At 43.7% G+C, this 18,959-nt stretch overlaps 2 protein-coding genes across 3 annotated transcripts in view; both read right to left on the bottom strand.

The window, feature by feature from the left end:
* HSPB8 (heat shock protein family B (small) member 8) overlaps positions 1 to 14,742 on the bottom strand; it is a 35,802-nt gene extending 21,060 nt beyond the window's left edge. Inside the window, exons 1-2 of one of the 2 annotated variants that reach the window (XM_072983610.2) lie at positions 14,444 to 14,742; positions 2,661 to 3,116 (exon numbers count right to left, since the gene is read on the bottom strand). In XM_072983610.2, the coding sequence (XP_072839711.2) occupies positions 2,661 to 3,057 (397 nt within the window). In that variant the 5' untranslated portion in view covers positions 3,058 to 3,116; positions 14,444 to 14,742. The remainder of the gene's footprint in view (positions 1 to 2,660; positions 3,117 to 14,443) is intronic. The other variant, XM_072983611.2, reaches the window with a different exon arrangement.
* A 2,429-nt stretch (positions 14,743 to 17,171) lies between these two features.
* The window catches only part of SRRM4 (serine/arginine repetitive matrix 4), a 149,177-nt gene continuing 147,389 nt past the window's right edge, over positions 17,172 to 18,959 (bottom strand). The window contains exons 13-14 of the transcript XR_013539172.1: positions 17,701 to 17,796; positions 17,172 to 17,532 (exon numbers count right to left, since the gene is read on the bottom strand). The gene's annotated coding sequence lies outside the window, so the exon portion shown is untranslated. The remainder of the gene's footprint in view (positions 17,533 to 17,700; positions 17,797 to 18,959) is intronic.

Below are 18,959 nucleotides of genomic sequence, written 5' to 3' on the forward strand. Positions count from 1 at the left end.
CAAATGAGCAGCCACTGGCCATTGTTTCATGCTGGTAGCCAAAAATTTTGGAAGGATTCCAGTTGCTGAAATCAGTATGGTGGAGAAGATAAACTGATTTTCTTTCCACAGTCTTTTAATTTCTTGCCTTAATGTTTTGTACTTTCTGTAGTTTTGAGGTTGTTTGCTGTTGGAATTCCAACTTCCATCAGATATGTTTTTTCTTTGCTGCTGGTCCAGAACTATAACATCCAGCTTATTAAAATCAGTTGTTTTATCCATGTTCACTTGAAACAACTATTTAATCCATGATAACTTGTGTTGTTGTTGACAATGATATTCCTTGAATATTATCGGGTCATTGACAGGAAGGCAAATATTCAATTCTTTTTTTTAAAGTCAAATTGATTTAAATCACAGTTTTAATTTTTTTTTAATCAAATTTTTATTTTTATTTAGCTTGGTTCCCTATTTTACTGACCTTTTGTTGCTGTTGCTGTTTATGGGTACGTGGAGAGGAAAGCAGAGCAGGGGGAAGATGAGAAATGGAAGATTATGGTGTCTCAACACCTTCAGCCCTAGAGTAACATTTCCTGTTTCAGTTAGGGTTATTGCCTCATAAAAGCCTCCCCTAGAAGGACCTTGGGAGCCAGTGTGGATATAATATGGGACTAGGACTCAGGAGACCTGGGTTCAAATCCTCACCCACCTACAGAATTCACTGGAAGGGATGGAGCTGTTAAAGCCACTCCTTGAATTTCTCATAGATGGAGCTTAAAGGCTGTACTAGAGTCACTGTAAGTCAAAAGCCGCTTGATTGAATGTAATAATGGCAGAAGAAACCTGGTTGGATTACAGCGCCCATCATCCTCAGCCATCATTCCGATCAGGAGGCCACCAAATTGGCTAAGGCTACTCTGGGCCAGGGCTTGACCTACCAATAGGTCTCACGTCAAACCAGAGCGGCTCCGAACAAGCTCACCGGTTCTGCACACTGAAGAATCGAAAAGTTTCTATTTTTGGATTGCTAACCTGGAACGATTTGAGGAGTTGTCGTGCAAAACAGAAAAGAAAATAAAACTTTGGCAAACTTTCCCCAAACACTGGCAAAGAACAAGGATTCTAAACAATCCAGTAGGCTTCAGTAAAACACCACATGCTTCTTTTTTGGGGGGTGGGGGATAGTTTATGAGCAAATTGCGTAATTTTCGCTCTTTCATTCTCTACCTCTAAATTGATCAGCCAGTCAGTCATTCAACTAAAATTGAATAAATATGGAAACTTATGTTTAAAAAAAAATCAAAAGAGGTGAGTTTCGGAGCCAGTGAACTTATTTTAAGGTTATAACCCCATGCACATTTAGCATGGGGGGGGGGAAATGTAATTGAGACCTATAAAAATGACTTTTATATAGTCACGGATCCAATCCTGCAGGAATCCTTAGAATGTTTCTGAAAGTTTTTTTATGCCATGGGGTTCCTCAGGGCTCAATACTGTCCCCCATGCTGTTTAACATCTACATGAAACCGCTGGGAGAGGTCATCAGGAGGTTTGGGCTGAGGAGTCAGCAATACGCTGACGACACTCAGCTCTACCTCTCATTTTCCACCAATCCAGGTGAGGCAATTTCTGTGATGAACTCGTGTCTGGACCTGATAATGGACTGGATGAGGGTTAATAAACTGAAACTCAATCCAGACAAGACGGAAGTGCTGTTAGTGGGTGCTTCGCCGGACAGGTTGGAGGGCCATTTCCCTGCCCTGAATGGGGTTACACTCCCCCTAAGGGACAGGGTCCGCAGCTTAGGGGCACTCCTGGACCCCAGTCTAACTTTGGAAATCCAGATGGACTCAGTGGCCAGGGGCGGCTTCCTTCAGCTGCGGAAATTATACCAGCTATGGCCCTACCTGGACGAGCGGAGTCTCATGACAGTTACACACGGACTGGTAACATCTCGTATAGATTACTGCAATGCACTCTACATGGGGCTGCCACTGCAACTGGTCCAGAATTGAGCTGCGCGGCTGGTGAGTGGTGGAGCCGCTAGGGAATACATCAAGCCGATTCCGTTTAAGTTACATTGGCTACCAATTGCTGCCCGAGCCCAATTCAAAGTGCTTGTTTTGACCCATAAAGCCCTAAACGGCTTGGGCCCTGGATACCTGAAGGACCGCCTCCTTCCATATGAACCTACCTGGCAGTTAAGATCTAACCAGGGGGCCCTTTTGAAAGAACCGTCCCTTAAGGAGATAAGAGGGAGGGCTTGTAGAGAAAGGGCCTTTTCGGCAGTTGCCCCCAGACTATGGAACGCCCTCCTGACTGAGATTTGTCTGGCGCCGATGCTGATGTTTCGGTGCCAGGTCAAAACCCTTCCTGTTCCAGAAGGCTTTTAATTGAAATAATATCAAATGTGGGTCTTGATGCCAATTTTTAGAGTCTCTATTTTAACTGTATTTTAATTGTTTTATCTTTTTTTTATTGTAGTTAAATTGTTGTAAGCCGCCCAGAGACATTTGGGTAGTGTGGGCGGAATAAGTTAAATAAATAAATAAATATTTTTAAAACATCTGATTATTAAAATTGATTAAGATAGAGTTTTTTTTAAATCCTTAATTTGTATCCTCCCCGCTCTTTAGCAAGAAGACTTGACCACCACCACCCTGCATCTGCCATCCACTCACCAGAGACTTCCACGTAGCCGTCCTTGGTCTTCACCGTCAGCTCCTCGGCTTTGAAGCTCTGCACGTTGACGCACACTTTCCAGGGCTCCCCAGAGAAGGGGGGTGGGCTCCCGCCAAAGGGTCCTCCTTCTGTGTAACCCCCAAATCTGGCCCCATAGCCTGGCGGGGAGAGGCCAGGGGTACGGGTCATGCCCGCTCGGAGCGGGCTGGGCCAGGCGCTGCTCAACCGGGAGCGGGCCCAATCCGGCCAGTCGGCCGTCAGTTCGCCGGAAAAGGGCGACATCCCAAAGTCCTCGTCCAAGAGTCGAGAGGAGAGGCTGGATTCCCGGAAAGGGTCCCGAAGGCTTCGGTGCCGGCTGGGGAAATGGCAGGAGAAGGGCATCTGGCTGTCGGCCATGGTCTTCTTTCGCTCGGAGCCAAGAGGACGGGATGGGGAGGAGGAAAAAAAGGCAAAAGCTAAGGAAGAAAGGAAGGAGAATCCAAGAGGGTTACCTGGCTGAAATTTAGGACGGGCAGGAAAAGGTCATGCAATTGCCCTTCAACGATGCAGGAATGTTGGGGGAACGGGGATCCCCTGGCATCGGACAGGTTCAGCTTCAAGATCCTGTGTCGACAGCTGCCCTTGGCTTTCCTCCAACTCCGGAAAGAAACTCCAAAAAAATAAATAATATTCTCCCCGCTCTCCAACAGGACGCAAACTGCCACCACCTTCCAAACCGCACCTGAAGGCCAAGCGGACTTCACTTGCAAAGGCCAAGCCAGTCGGAGGAGAAGAAACCGAGGCGGGCGATATCAGCTCTTTCCTGGGCTCAACTTTCCCCCTCCGGTTCCCAAACAGAAGCTTAAATAAGCCTTCCTTCTCAGAGCCCAGAAACTTCGCTAAAGTTCCAACGCCTGCCTGCCTGCCTTCTATTTATAACGTGCTTTAGGAATGTGTGAGTGTGTGTGTGTGTGTGTCGCAATTCCTGCCCTGCAAGCTGTATTTTTGGAGAGGATGAAACACCCCCGGAGAATCTGGGCTGCGACAGCTGACTTCATCCCGGTGGGACAGGCATGCCCAAATGGAGAGCCAAGTTGAGGCAGCTCCCTCCCTCTTTATGCTGGCACCTGGATCTGCAGCAGGCGAAGCCGGCTATTATTAACTTAGGGTGTCAGTCTGAACTTCTGAATGCCATCTCTTCGGATTTTGCTGAAGCCACAGAGAGGCCTCGGTGGCATTTTAAAAGCCAGAAGCTTTGGGCACCTCTGATCCAGATGGCTCCCGATTCTCTCTGTCTCAGTGTATTTGGCTTTTAGGTTCTTCATTTCTCAACCCGAGGTGTACCAAATGTATTTTGTGTTATTTAAAAGCAAACAAACGCACTCCAAAGCCGTAACTGCAAAGCAGCGCACGTAAAAGCATGGAGAATCCATGTAAAAGTATAGCTAGCAGCAAAAACAAAACAGTGAGAGGACGTGTGAAAGTATGTCTTAAAATAAAATGAAAAGAGCTGTCGGGGACCTCAAGCAGGCCATGAAGGTACTGCCTGATTGGCAAGGTCATCTTCAAAGGGCCATCTGGCCATTGTTGTAGTGACCTCTGGTCTTTCTTTCCCAAGAGAGATTCATCTGGCATTCTCATTGTAAATTTGAGACGACAGGATAAAAACCTGATCTTGAATCCAGTCCTCAATACGTACAGTGGGGTCTCGACTTACGAACGGCTCGACATACGAACGTTTCGACTTACGAACCACTCTCATAGGAATATATGGACTCGACTTACGAACTTAGATTCGAGTTACGAACTTTTTTCCCTTTTTTTTACAGCTAAGTCATCTTAGGTTAAAAGGAAAAAAGGAAAAAATACCCCCCTCTAGTGGCAGAAGGCGGAATAGCAGCTTCCCATTAGTTTCTATGGACGAAAAGAGCAGATACGGATTAAATGGTTTTCAATGCATTCCTATGGGAAATACAGATTCGACTTAAGAACTTTTCGACCTGAGAACTGCCTTCCAATACGGATTAAGTTCTTAAGTCGAGACCCCACTGTATTTTCAATTTTACTTTAAAATAATATTTTTGGGGAGGGGTCACTTTTCCACATTCTAATATTCCAATATTCTAACATCTCCACTCCTGTTTCAACTGATTTGCTTTCTTTGATTGTAAAACTGGAGATTTTTGGGGGGGTCTCCCTTCCTTTTGGTGTTTTAAATCTTTTTGAAACACAGCTTGTGTCTGTAGTTGCCATCGGTAGAAATAATGGCTGAAACAACCACAACGGCAAGACTATTTTCTTTTTTTAAATTGGTAAACAGTTGAAAAGGCAGTAACCCACCAGACCAAGGCTCTATTTCTTGGGTCATACCTTTAAATAGTTCATAATAGTTTTAATTTACCCTGTCCTGGCACGAGTTCCAGATGAAGGGGCGACGAATTCAGATCCTGCCTCAGTCATAGAAAGATCTATTTATACCATGGCACAACAACCTGTTCTTGAAACACCAAGGTTAAAAAAAATGGTGGCAAACTCTTTTCTGCAAACTCTTATGATTGTATCAAATTACTTTGCACGGAATCAATCAAGTGCTGACCATCTCTTTATATATGTGATGTGGGAATGAGTGGCATTTCTTTATTTTCATATCTGGCCTCCTTATTTTGTAAACATTTTACAACAGCTTTATCGAGTCAGGTTACACGGAGATGCAGTGACACCTGCTCAAAGGGACACAGTGAGCGTCCCAGCTAAAACGAGATTTGAAGGCAGTCTTTCTTGAGCGCTCGAAAAGACACCAACAGCATGTAACTGTTTGGGGCAACTGGGGCTTCGATCCAGTGTGCTGAAATTTAGAGAGCGCAATCATTTAGTACAAGAAATACATGATCCCATCCATTGGCATTTGTGGCAGGAAGGGTGCAAACTCACCCAACCACAGGCGATACCCCATCTCCAGCCACTCCTCCCCAGGGAGAAGGAAACATACAATAAGTGGGCTCAATACAGAAACAATATGGTTGCCACATGCCCAGATCCAGACTTTTGTGTCCGTTCCTCTGTCCTCTCTCTACCGATCTCACCCGAACAGAGTTTAACCAACAGGGCAAAGACGCTGCAGGGACCGAAGTAACTAGTTCCGCCTCTGCATTCCATTGTGTTCTTTCACCTATATCCAGTCTATATATTTTTATATGAACTGAAATACGTAGTGCAAACACCAATAAACCTCCAGTGGCTCAACAGAAACACCGGATAAATACTGGACTGTACGATTTCAGAGAACAGTGGCGACTATCACACTCTCCTTATTCCTATATATAAAAAGGGGGATACCCACAGAGGCTGGTTGGGGGGGAGGGAGGATACAGCTTCCACTCAGAGGCAAAAACAAGGGGTCACCTGGAGCCAAAGATATTTAATATGCTACCGAGCTTCCCCAATCCCTTGTAAGATCTAACGAAGCAGCTATATTAGTCTGCGCAAAAGCTAAAGCCACAAAACAAGCAAAAAGGAAAAAAAACCTCAGCGTTACATTCCAGTGTGAGCTTTCATCCCCTTCCTCAAACACAAGTCGCATCTCAGTATATGATCCGTGAAATAACACATTGGCGGAAATCTGTTGCTTATCAAAAGTCCTGCTATAATAGATCCAGTCAACGGCTCCGTAGGTACCCTTGATTCAAATGGGCTTACTCTCGTTGAGGTTTACCGTAGTGTGGCACGTTGCAACTAGAAGGCTCATCTGAATCAACAGAACTTGCAGAGCTGTTGATTCACTAAATCCCTAATGACTGAATGGGCCTATCCTTAGTATTTCTATGCTAAGCAACTGGATTTTAACCAGTGAAATTGTAACATTTCATCCTTAAGCTGCCACTACATTTTTGGTTTTTATTTTATTTGTTTGCTTGCTTGCTTTTGGCTTTCTCCCCCAACCCCCATATGTAAGACGCAAGTATACTTCGTGCCCTGTTGCTGAGGGCTTAGAATATGCTTACAACCGCAAAGCTGGAAGGGATCCAATAGATCATTAAGTCCAGCCCTTATTCAAGGGGCACAGTGGGGAATCGAACTCCCAACCTCTGGCACCACCGCTGCTGAGCTATGCAGGCTATTGGAGGTTCAGTTGACAGTGGCCCATCTCTACAGACAGTAGGGCTGAAAAAGAGGGAATCAGGGAACGGGTCTGAGCACTTTGCTTAGCGTTGGGCGCGTCCAGAAGGTGCCCGTCCTGGAAGATCAAAGGACGAGCTGAATACCATTCCAGACTCAGTCAATGAGGGTAATAAACTTCAGTCATTAGGCCACCCCTGAAGGCACTGGCACGCCCGACCTTTTTTAAAGCCTGGCATTCCCTCTGACTCACGTCATAATTACGAAATAATGACTGTTTGTAGGCAGCGTTTAGGCGGCCCCAACCCCAGCCTGAAGACATGGCTCCTAATCCACGAAAACTCAACCTCAGCTAATCTGCAGCTTGAAAAACTAGTATTGGGGCATGAGAGGGAGGCTGGAATGCCCTCCATTCAAATCTCCCATCAGTAATGTAGTAGATAAGAATTGTTGGACTAGGACTTGGGTTATATGGGTTCAAATCCTGGCTTGGCCATGAAACTCACCGGGGGACTAGGATTGGTAAAACTGCTCATTAAATATCTCACATGCCTCAAAAACCCAGCTAGGGTTGATATAAGTCTGATGTGACTTGCTGGCATTTAATATAACACAGTGAATTTAGTTAGAGCCAAACACCTCAAGACAGCAGGAGGTGGGGGAAAGGCTGAGAGAGAAAAGGAACAAAATATTTTGCAAATGTCTCATGGGGATACAGGGGACCCTCTCGAAGATAGGAGGTGACCTGTTGGGGGAGACTAACCCATTCATTGTATACTTGAAGGCTTTCACGGCCAGGATCTGATGGTTGTTGTGGCTTTTTCAGGCTCCCTGGCCGTGTCCTGAAGGTTGTTCTTCCTGATATTTCGCCAGTCTCTGTGGCCGGCATCCTCTGAAGATGCCGGCCACAGAGACTGGCGAAACGTCAGGAAGAACAACCTTCAGAACACAGCCAAAGAGCCTGAAAAACCCACAACAACCATCTAACCCATTCATTGTTAGAAGCTCTTCACCTGTATAGGGAAAAACATGTAAGGAGGTATACTCAGGGACAACACTGTGGCCCTCCAAGCAGTTGTTGGACTGCAGTTTCCAGTAGCTGTAACCAACTTAACCAATGGTGAGGGATCATGGGATCTGTAGTGACACATGCCTTAGTTACATCCCGGCTGGTTTACTGTAACCTACTCTACATGGGGCTGCCTATGGAAAGTATCTGGAGACTTCAATGGGTCCAAAATGCAGCAGCCAGATTGCAAACTGGGGCTAGTCATTGGAATCCCATAACTCCCTGTTACAGCATCTCCACTAGCTGCCTATCTGTTTCCAGGCACAATTCAGAGTGATGGTTCTAACTTCTAAAGTCCTAAATGGCTTGGGTCTAAGCTATCTCCCTTTATGAACCGCTTTTCTCATGGTTCCACTTGGTGGGTATATGGGAGAGGGCCTTCTCTGTTGCTGGTCCCAGACACTGGAACTCCCTCCCACTGGAGGCCAGCCTGGCCCCATCTTGGCTGTCCTTTCGCAATGCCGTCAAACACCTTTCTCTTCAGGCAAGCTTTTTCTCAGTGACTGGCTGCCTAAGTGGGGTTTTTTAATGGATGGTTGTGCCTTACTCTGCTTTGATTGTGTTTTTGGTGTTGCTTTTGTTTACCTTCTACTTATTTAAAATATTTTTATCCCGCATTTTTCCTTAAAAGGAACACAAGGCGGCTTACATCGTTAAAAATACAATATGTGGAAGCTAAAAATGGTAGGTATAAAAATATTAAAAAAGAATTACACAAGTATACTGTACATTAAAAACAGTAATAAAATCAATACTAAAACACACTTAAAACAACAGACTACAAGCATTCATTTTACTATGGTAATTGATATGGATAAAAATCAATAATTTTTAAAAATCAAATTAATTTAAATCATGATTTAAATTAAAAAAAATTGGATTTAAATAGTCAAAAAAATCTGATTTTTTAAAATTTAAATCATGATTTAAATCCATTCTAAATCATGATTTAAATCAATTTGATTTAAATCAAAGCCACCCTGCTTTTCAGTATGGATGGAGCAGATGACACATCTTTTTAATATTTTTTAAATCACGGCTTCTAAGAAGCTGAGTAAACAATATGGAATGGAAAACCTTCCCTGGTAAGAACATCCTGTCCTACCCTTTTACTTTGGTGGGGCTGGAGAAACAATAGATAGAAAGCCTCGGGGCACAGTGAATAAACTGAGCATTGCATCCAAAAACTCTCCTCACAACCTGGTTCAATCCCAGGTAGCTGGCTTCAGGTTCATTCAATCTTCCTTCCTTCCAAGGTTGATAAATTGGGTACCCAGCTTGCATAATTAAGTAGCCTGAATAATTACATTTTAAGCTGCCTAGAGAGAGCTTTGACTCATATAGGGCGGTACACTTTGCTTTCTTTTTAAAAAAATAAACAGGACAATTACATGTAGCTTTTGAACTCTGAGATTTGCCTGTCTTGACGCATGACAAGATCTTCTTCGTATTAGCATTTTAACAACCCACACAATGGATCTTTGGCTTCCTGGAAAGAACTCCTCTTTAAAGGAAACCATCCTCTTCCCTGTAAATACATTGAATCTGGGTTAGATAATTTGATTTTGCATGATCTTGTTCACCTCGATGCCACTTACAGAATCCAACTGCCCTGGCACTTCAGTCTTGCTTCAACACTGGTGAAGGTTTAGCATCCTCCATCACACCAAGGCAAGCATGACAATTATGGGATGGAGGGGAGGCCATCCAGAAGGAAACCTCATTTTCTAACAGAAGGGCATGCTGCTTTTCTTTTCTTTTCCACTCCACTCAGATCTACTGTCTGAGACTACTGCCAGTGCCCACTCTGCCTTTACGGTAAATCTGGCCCTGTCCGATCTACGCTTGGTACCACCTTCTTATTTCTTTATTCATTTAAATTTCTACTCCACGTTTCTCCCAGCAAAGAGACTGAAGGTGGTTTACAAGGATTTTTAAATCACAAATATTATAATAATTAAAAATATACCACATCCAATGTTAAAAAAAAACTTTTTTAAATCTAGTCATCCCATAGGGGTCCCAGGTGATGGTTTATTTAAAATATTTATACCCCAGCTTTCTCCTCCAGCGCACCCAAGGTGGCTTACAGTATAGCACAGTCTGGGGCACGATGGGTGACCCCCAAAGACCTCCGTTGACCCACCGTTGAAAGTCGATATTCAAAGAGGAATGAGTATACAATGGTGGCTTGCCTCCTTAAAAGACAATATTAAATCAATAAGTATACCAGTATTAAAAAGGAACGAGCAAATCACACGCTGAGAAATGGTAAACAAAGGTAATACTAGAAACTCATTCAAAGCAGAAAGGCATAGCAATCCGTTGGAAAAAAAAAAAAAACCACACTCTGGTCACAGGGGGAAGGAAGGCTTGTCAGAAGAGAAAGGTCTTTGCCTGGAAATGGCCAGACCATCCTTGATGCACAGAACACTATCGCAGACCCATCGCACGCACAAACGATGGCTGCCCAGGTCCACCATTTTTAAAATTATTATTTATTTGAAATATTGTTACTCCGCCTTTGCGGAGGCGCTTATTTATCTGCTCCTTCCCTAAACGGAGAGATGGGTGTTTCATTTGATGTGATGGTGATGGAGAGGCAGTAATGGAAACCTGCTGCTGTTGCCTAGCAACCACAGGGCCTACTCCCCAGGGTTCGCAGGGCTGGGATGGAAGCCACACTCCCTTTGCTAGGCAACCGCCTGTGTTGTCCTTCCCCTGGATGAACAACACAGCTGCTTGGAGCTGAAGGCCCAGCACGGAGCGAGGTGGGAGGCTCCTGAAATGTTTGTTTCCTTTGAAGCAGCCAGGAAGACTTTGATAGTGATCAGACAGGTGCCCCCCCCCCCCGATTTTTACCTCTTTTTATCCTCTCTCTTCCCTAATGTGGATCCACCGACACTTGGAAAGTTGCACTGTGCCTTAGTGTATATTCATACTGTATGTATGCTGCAAACATATATATATTTGCAATATTTACCGTATATGTATGTACACAAAGCTACAGTGCCAAGTGAAACTTTCAAAGTGTAGGCTGACACAGTGGTGCCTCACTTGACAATGTTAATTCGTTCCAGCGAAATCACTGTAGAGCGAAAACATTGTCAAACGAAACGAAAAAAAAACATTAAAACACATTGAAAACTGTTCAATGTGTTCCAATGGGCTGAATACCAGCTCGTCCAGTGAAGATCCTCCATACAGCGGCCATTTTCGGTGCCTGTAAAGCGAGGAATCTATCCTAGAAAACAGCGGGGAGCCATTTTCTTCAGCCGGTGGCCATTTTGAAACCCGAAAAGGTTGTAAAGCGAAAATCGGTTCCCGAAGCAGGGAACTGATCATCACTAAGCGAAATTCCCCCATTTAAACCATCATTTTGTGATCGCAAAAGCGATCGCTAAACCATCAATGTAATGCGGATTTGTCATAGAGCGGGGTAATCGTCCAGCTGGGTACGACTGTACACAGTATTTGCAGTGTGCGCATACACACAAACACAGACATATTTGCATTTTTCTTTTCATTTATGGAGGGCTGGAAAAGATATGGCCCAAGAACTAGGTTTTAATCACTTGATGCCACCTCACCATTTGCTGGGATCAAAATCCGACTTGTAGCCAATCTGCTCTCCGGGTTCCTGACAGAACCATTTTATCTGCTGCATAATTAGAGGAAATTTAGCTATTATTACTTAAGCCACACTCTGTTCCTAACACACTCTGCCCCAAGATGGCACCCACACAGTTACATCCCAACTGGATTATTTAATGTGCTCTATGTGAGACTGACTGCCCTTCTGAACAGTCTTCCTGTGCAGAAATTGAAGCTGATTCTTCACTGGCTGCTAGTCCGTGTCTGCCGGCGATGCAAAGTACAGGTTATCAGTTATAAAGCCCTGTCTAGGCTATTTGAAAGATCATTATTATGCTATACAAGCCTGTCTGATATTTGAAATCTGCTAGAAAGGTCCTGCATGATCACACCACCTACAGAGGGGGGACCCGAAAGCAAGGCCTTCTCGGTGTCTGCTCCCAGGCTTCGGAATCCCTTCATCTTAGCAAGCATGGCCCCCCCACCCCACTCTACTTCCTGCATCAAGCAACTATATTTTTATCCAACCTTTTTATTCATTTGTCTTTGGCAGTTAAGAGCTTAAATTGCAAGATTTTAACCGATATTATTATTTTATTTATTTAACGTAAAGTGGTATTAGTATTTTAGTCAAATGATTTTAATATGTTTTAATTTTTCATTGCGTTTTATTAAGGCAATGAATGTTTTTAATTTTATTGTACTTTCTTCTTCTTCTTTTTTAGAAAAACTTCCTCACTGTTAGAGCAGTACGACAGTGGAACCAGTTACCTCGGGAGTTGGTGAGTGCTCCAACACTGGAGGCATTCAATAAACACTTAGATAATCACCTGGCAGATATACTTTGATTGCATTCGTGCCTTGAGCAGGGGGTTGGACTTGATGGCCTTGTAGGCCCCTTCCAACTTCCACTTTTCTATGATTCTAAACTGTCTTGCAAGCCATATTGGGTCCCAATTCTGGGAAAAAGGCACTGAGCACTGTAACCTTCAGGTCCGAAGTTACTATCCTTCTACATCACGACAAATCACCATAATGTGTGGCATTGAAATCTGGCTTATTTGTGATGTTTGAACCCACACTTGCTAAGGGGAGGCCCTTTTTATAGCAAACATAAACCACCATTGGAATTTGTTGCTTTTGGTTGACTTCCTAACTTTGGCTTGTTTAAAACATGGCTTGCGAAGTTTGAACCCACCACTCTGGATTATTCCTGTCTTGATGCCCAGATTTCTTACTCACAGAAACAGTTGAGAAAAGGAGCAGTAGAAAAACTAAACAAAAAACAAAAAAATGGGAATTGAAGACATCAAGCCATTTGTAGCTTAAGCAACAAACCATGATTTACAGTATAATGAAGGGCAAAACTGCCTGCATGTGTATTTCTGTATGGGAGACTGGCGTTTCAGACAACTGTTTGACAGTTAACTTGTTCAGATCCAAAAGAGGCTCTTATCCTCCCAAATACTTAAAGTTATACCTAATTACACTAATTACAGTTACTCGCCATTACCACATCTGTCATCTTGATAGGGAGAGAATAAGAGACCATACACCCCATTTCATTTCCCTTACAATTTTTATATGTGTTATTCTTTGCTTTGGGATATGCCCAATGGCTGGGGTTACCCCCCTCCCCTCCAGAACTAGATATTCATGCAGAACTGCGTCGCAATCATTGAATCACAAAGGCCTGCCGCGGGATAAGTAAACAGGTATGGACTGTGGGCATATTTTGTTAGTTATTTGTAGCAACCTTTTCTCCAGTCAGTAGAGTATTGATATCCTGGACTCCTCCCTGTTTTATTCTTACAATAATGTTGTAAAATAGGTCTGGATGACAGGCACAGTGGAAACGAGATTCAGTTTTCCAGACCAACAGTCTTAACTACTACATCTTATTTCTCTCTATGGCTCCTATAAAGGTCACTGATATGTTACATTGCAGGAGGTTTTTTTCCCCCTTTTATGTTAAAAACATCACAGACTTATGCTGTCTTTTGCATCGGATGACCTTTTGCGCCCAGATTGTGGCATTTCTCTCTCTGAGAACCAAAAACAATATGTATAACAAACACGGCATGCACTTGAAGAAATAGGCTTTGGGTCCACCAAAGCAAAGCACAATGTAGGTCTCCTTGAAGGTACTGCAAATGGCTTTGCATTTGTATGTTTTATTTCTGTCAGAAGTGCACCCTGATACCTGTGGGCTAACCTGCAGGAAATGTCATCCAGTCTCCAAGATGGTGGCCTGCAACCACCATCCTATTCACCCAGGAGGGGGTGGGGAGTTGCTGGTGGAGACTAAATTATACTTTATTACGGTCAAAGACCAGTAAAGAGACTAAATTATAGCTCTTGAACCGCACACATCTCCAGTTCACAAACCATCATAGAATCAGTGCGTTGGAAGGGGCCTATAAGGCCATTCAGTCCAAGCCCCTGCTCCGTGCAAGAATACAGATCAAAGCAAACCTCGACAGAGGGTTGTCTAATTTTATCTTAAATGCCTCCAGCCTTGAAGCACAGGCTACTTCCCAAGGTAACTGATCCCCCCTGTCATGCTGCTCTAACACTTAGAGGAGGTTTTTCCTGATATTTGACCAAAAATCTGGCTTCTGGTAACTTGAGCCCATTATGACATGTATCCTGCACTCTGGGGTGACGGAGAACAAATTCTGCCCCTCCTCTGTAAAACAGCTTTTCAAGTCTTTGAAAAAGTGCAATCCTATTGCCTCTCAATCTTCTTTTCTCAAGGCTAAACATGCCCAGTTCTTTCCTTCTTAAGGCTGGGTTTCCAGCCCCCTGATCATCCTTGTTGCCCTCCTCTGAACTTATTCCAGGTTTGTCAATATCCTTCTTAAAGAACTAAATGCAGGACTCAAGATATAAGGGCTAACCAGTGCCAAACAGAGGAACTAGTATCTGAGCACACAAACACACAACCGACTCCTCCCAAGACTGCAAAGTATATAAAAGCTCCCCCCCTCCCTTTGGTTAAGCAAGTTTAGCAGTTCTTCTTACCCACAATTTCCTGGAGGTCAGGAATTTCCAAGAGGCGCTGGACGATGCCCACTCACCACACCGAGCCCTGGGGCATTTGCCTGTTCCAATCCCAGTAATGGCGATTTCAGTTGCTGAGTCAGACAGGCACACACACAAAACACACACACACACACACCACTTTCCTGGCAGCTCAGCAATGCAGAGACAGAGCGTCCCTCCGCTTTTCTCCGGGCAAGCAGCCACTGCAAACCAGCTCAGTGGGCAGGGGTGGAGCAAGGGAGTTTGCAGCTTACTCCGGAGGTGCTCTGGTTATTTTTTCAGCTGAGAGCACTCTGGATCCCGGCCAGCTGTCAAAAAAAAAAAAGCCTGTGCTTTTATCCCCAGCTGATGGCCTTGACACTGTGATGGCCGCACAGAGTACTGCATTTAAATCCATCAAAGCTGCAACCTGCATCTCCAGGGGTTGGGAAGAGAGAGAGAGAGATCCTTTTAGGTTCTGAAATGAAAACTATTAGCTGCTATTCTGTTGCGCAGGGGTCGCTTATAAAGATGGGCTTTCCAGATGTTTCGGATGCTGCTTTGGAAGCTCTGGAGGGTATCAAGACCTTGAAATAAAACAACCCCGTTTCCCCCCAGATGGTTCATCTCTTCCCTTCACATTGCCATTTATCTCCCAACAACCTTGTGAAGCTGTTTTATGGTCAAAAAGGGATGTGAATCCATGTTCTTGCAGTTCCAATGAAGCACCTTTTTTTGGAAACCTCACTTACGGAACAGCACAGGAGCCAAATCTATTAGCTTATTTTTTTTAATTTGATTGTGTAAACTGTTCAATAATATTTTTTCCAGTTAGTTGCCTTGTTCAAAATTGTTTTAAAGTTGTTTTATTGATTCTACTCTACCATGAGATATAAGACCGGGCAGATTGCAGCTTAAAAAAAACAACAATTTCTAGATGTACCTTCTAGACTAGTTTATTGTGCAGTACATTTCAATGAACCCTATGGGAATTTAAACAAGATATTCGACTTCTGATGCAGCTGTTTCCTTACTTCTGTCTCTCTGCCCATCTCAGCTCAGAAAGCTGGTTAAAAAGGAAAAGGATGAATTGTTCCAATACTGGAAGCCAAACTTCCACACAAATTAGGACATTCTCTATTTTATTTCTTCTTTTTCCACTTTCCCCTCCTTCTTCTCCCTCTTTTCTTCCATTATGCTTGTTATTGTTATTGTTTCCCCTAAAATAAGACCTAACCTCAAAATAAGCCCTAGTATGACTTTTCAGGATGCTTATAAGCCCTACCCAAAAATAAGCCCCAGTTAAGTGAAACGCCACCCTCCACCATTGTGTAGCAACCAGAAAAGATTACATGACTGTGTTTGAATAAATGTAGATGGTTGTACATGGAAGAAAAAACATCCCCTGAAAATACGCCCTAATGCGTTTTTTTCTAGCAAAAATTAATATAAGACCCTGTCTTATTTTCAGAGAAACACAGTGTATAAATCTATTTGAAATGTGATCCATTACATGTAATGGTGTTGAAGAATAGTTATTGCTTATTGATACATTATTGTTATCATTAAGATTTGTAACATCACCAAACGTTTACAATGGTACACACACAACAGAAAAAAATACTGTTAAAATAGCTCCCCAATTCTGATGATGAACTTAGAAAATGTGATTATAATATTGACAGTAAAATGGCCCTGTTTTTGAAGGCAGCATATAGGTTATTTCAGCACAAACAGTTTATTGGTGTTGATTTCCATGTCAGTCTGTCTTGTAGAAATCAGTAAAAGTCAACATTTAGTGTGCATGTAAAATAAAACACTATAACTAGATCTAAGTGTTAGCCTCCCAAAGAATAGACTCCATCTATAGAACTTGAAAGTGCTGTTCATTTGGACTAACAATTATTTACACAGTGAAACATTTAAACAAAATCTAATGATTAATATCATCTATGGGTGACACATGGGATTTAAGGTCATCTTTATTGTGAACTCATTGATTGCAACCTAGTTGAAATTAAGTGTTGAATTTAGCCCTAAACCAGATTTACATATGTTTTTGACTCACTGTTCAGTCATTAATTGAATGGATCTACTAAACTTTTGGCTATATACTTGGATTTAGGTCTAAATATTGTGGCCTAAATATTTTGCATCACAAAAATTGATCTCTGCTTTAATTTCTAAACCGGGTAGATAACAGTGTCCAGTCACAGGTTAAGCTGGGCCTCAATGAGTTTGTGATCATTGTGACTGAATATTCAAATTAAGCTTTAATAGCCAAATGATGTAAGCCACTTTGGATCCTTTTAAGGTAGCAGAGTCCAGTCACAGGTTAAGCTGAGCCCTTTTTTGGCCCTGGGCTTCTTGTGTTGAGTCACGTTTGACATCATTCCCATTGTCGCTGCTGTTGGCATGTCCATCATCACCGCCTTGAAGCTGAACACTGTCCTCGTCATCATAAACCAAAGACCGACAATGATTCCTTCAGCCCATCTCTTTTCAGTTCTTGGATCTTCAAGTCCCACACATCGCTGTGGATTGGAGATAAATGGGTGGAGGAGTCACTTGAAACATGTTGATTGGGGGGTTCTAGGCAGTTACACTCAAAAAAGGGGGACCTTTCCATGCCCGGACTGTTGGCCCCCCATGGAATCCTAGGCACACATTAAACTGCATGAAAAGATTGACCCCAAATCCCCTCCAAAAAAGACAAGACAACCATAAGTACATTTTAGAGATTTTATTGCACAAAGACCCATCCCCCCACCCCCCCCAGCACGCCACCCATTTTAACTTCTCCTTGGCTGCTACACAAAAGGCAACAACTCAAGGGGAAGGCAGTGCAGAGAAGGCAAAAAAACCTGCGTCTCCCCCCAAGGGCCAATATGGGGTTCCACAGGAAAAATTCCTTCTCGGCTCCAATTCAGGCAACCGGCTGAGCCTGCACTGCCGAGTTAAACACTGGGTGGACTGGCCTAGGCGCTCTCTTTGGAAGAGAGGATTGTAGGTGTAAGAAGAGATGATTGTAGATCGTCGGCGCCAGTTCTGAATCCCTCGCTGGTCTGTCCCCCGGCGTCCACTTGATCCTGAAAAGAAAAGGGAGACCAGTTAGTCCATGGGGAACAAGCTGCATATCTGAGGGCCCAGGGCTGAATGACAACGGTTGTTGTGCCGGGGTTGTCAAGAGAGGATGACAACAAGGAACCAGGCACAAAGTCTTCCCCAATGGTTACATCTTCCTTAGAGTAGCCCACCTTTTCTTTCTTCATTAGGCCTTGGACCAGCGGTGTCTCGCTTCCATCTTTCACAGTGGCTCATCCTGGTTCTTCAAGGGCCCGATCTTAAGCAATCTGAAAGGCAAACCAAGTGCAGGATCCTGAATTAATATGAAATGAGCCAAGTGCAGGATCCTGCATTAGTATGAAATAAGCTAAGTGCAGGATCCTGCATTAGTATGAAATAAGCTAAGTGCAGGATCCTGCATTAGTATGAAATAAGCTAAGTGCAGGATCCTGCATTAGTATGAAATAAGCTAAGTGCAGGATCCTGCATTAGTATGAAATAAGCTAAGTGCAGGATCCTGCATTAGTATGAAATAAGCTAAGTGCAGGATCCTGCATTAATATGAAATAAGCTAAGTGCAGGATCCTGTTGGCCACCCCATGTCTACTTAAGTGGGCATGGCCTTCCAGATTCTCTAAGGAGAGCAGGGATGAGCAAAACTTATTTCCCTTGCTCTCTCTCCCAGCAAAGCTGGGGCATTCTAATTAAGCACTATCTGACATCCAGATGCTGTTAGGCAGCAAGTGCAGGTCTCAAACCGAGACCCACAAGCAAGGGATCCCCCCCCCACAGCCATCCTCTCTAAGAGATCCTCCTCCCAGGGCCCTCCCTCCTCCAGCTGCATCCTGGAGAAATGCTCCTGGGTTCAAGATGTGGGGGCTTTTTATAGGCAGTCCCATTATGACCTGGAAGGACATGTAGGATTTGTGATGAGGCAAGTGGGGTTGGGATGCTGCTTGCATTGTGACAGGAATGAACCCTCCCTCCTGTATCTAGGGATGAAGCCACTGGACTAACTGGTCTCACTTTTCAGGATCGAGTGGATGGGGGACAAACCAGCGAGGGATTCAGATGATTCTACAATCATCTCTTCTTACATCTACAATCCTCTCTTCCAAAGAGAGCACGTAGGCCAGTCCACCCAGTGTTTAACTTGGCAATAAAATATTTAAAATGTACTTATGGTTGTCTTGTCTTTTTTGGGGGGGGATTTGGGGTCAATCTTTTTTTGCAGTTTAATGTGTGCCTAGAATTCCATGGGGGGGCCAACACTCTGGGCATGGAAAGGTCCCCCTTTTTTTGAGTGTAACTGTCTTGAACCCCCCAATCAACATGTTTCGAGAGCCTCCTCCACCCATTTCTCTCCAATCCACAGCGATGTGTGGGACTTGGTAAGAACTGAAAAGAGATGGGCTCAAGGAATCATTTTTGGTCTTTGGTTTATGATGAC

The sequence above is a fragment of the Pogona vitticeps genome, chromosome 14 (assembly GCF_051106095.1).
Source record: "Pogona vitticeps strain Pit_001003342236 chromosome 14, PviZW2.1, whole genome shotgun sequence".
NCBI lineage: Eukaryota > Metazoa > Chordata > Lepidosauria > Squamata > Agamidae > Pogona > Pogona vitticeps.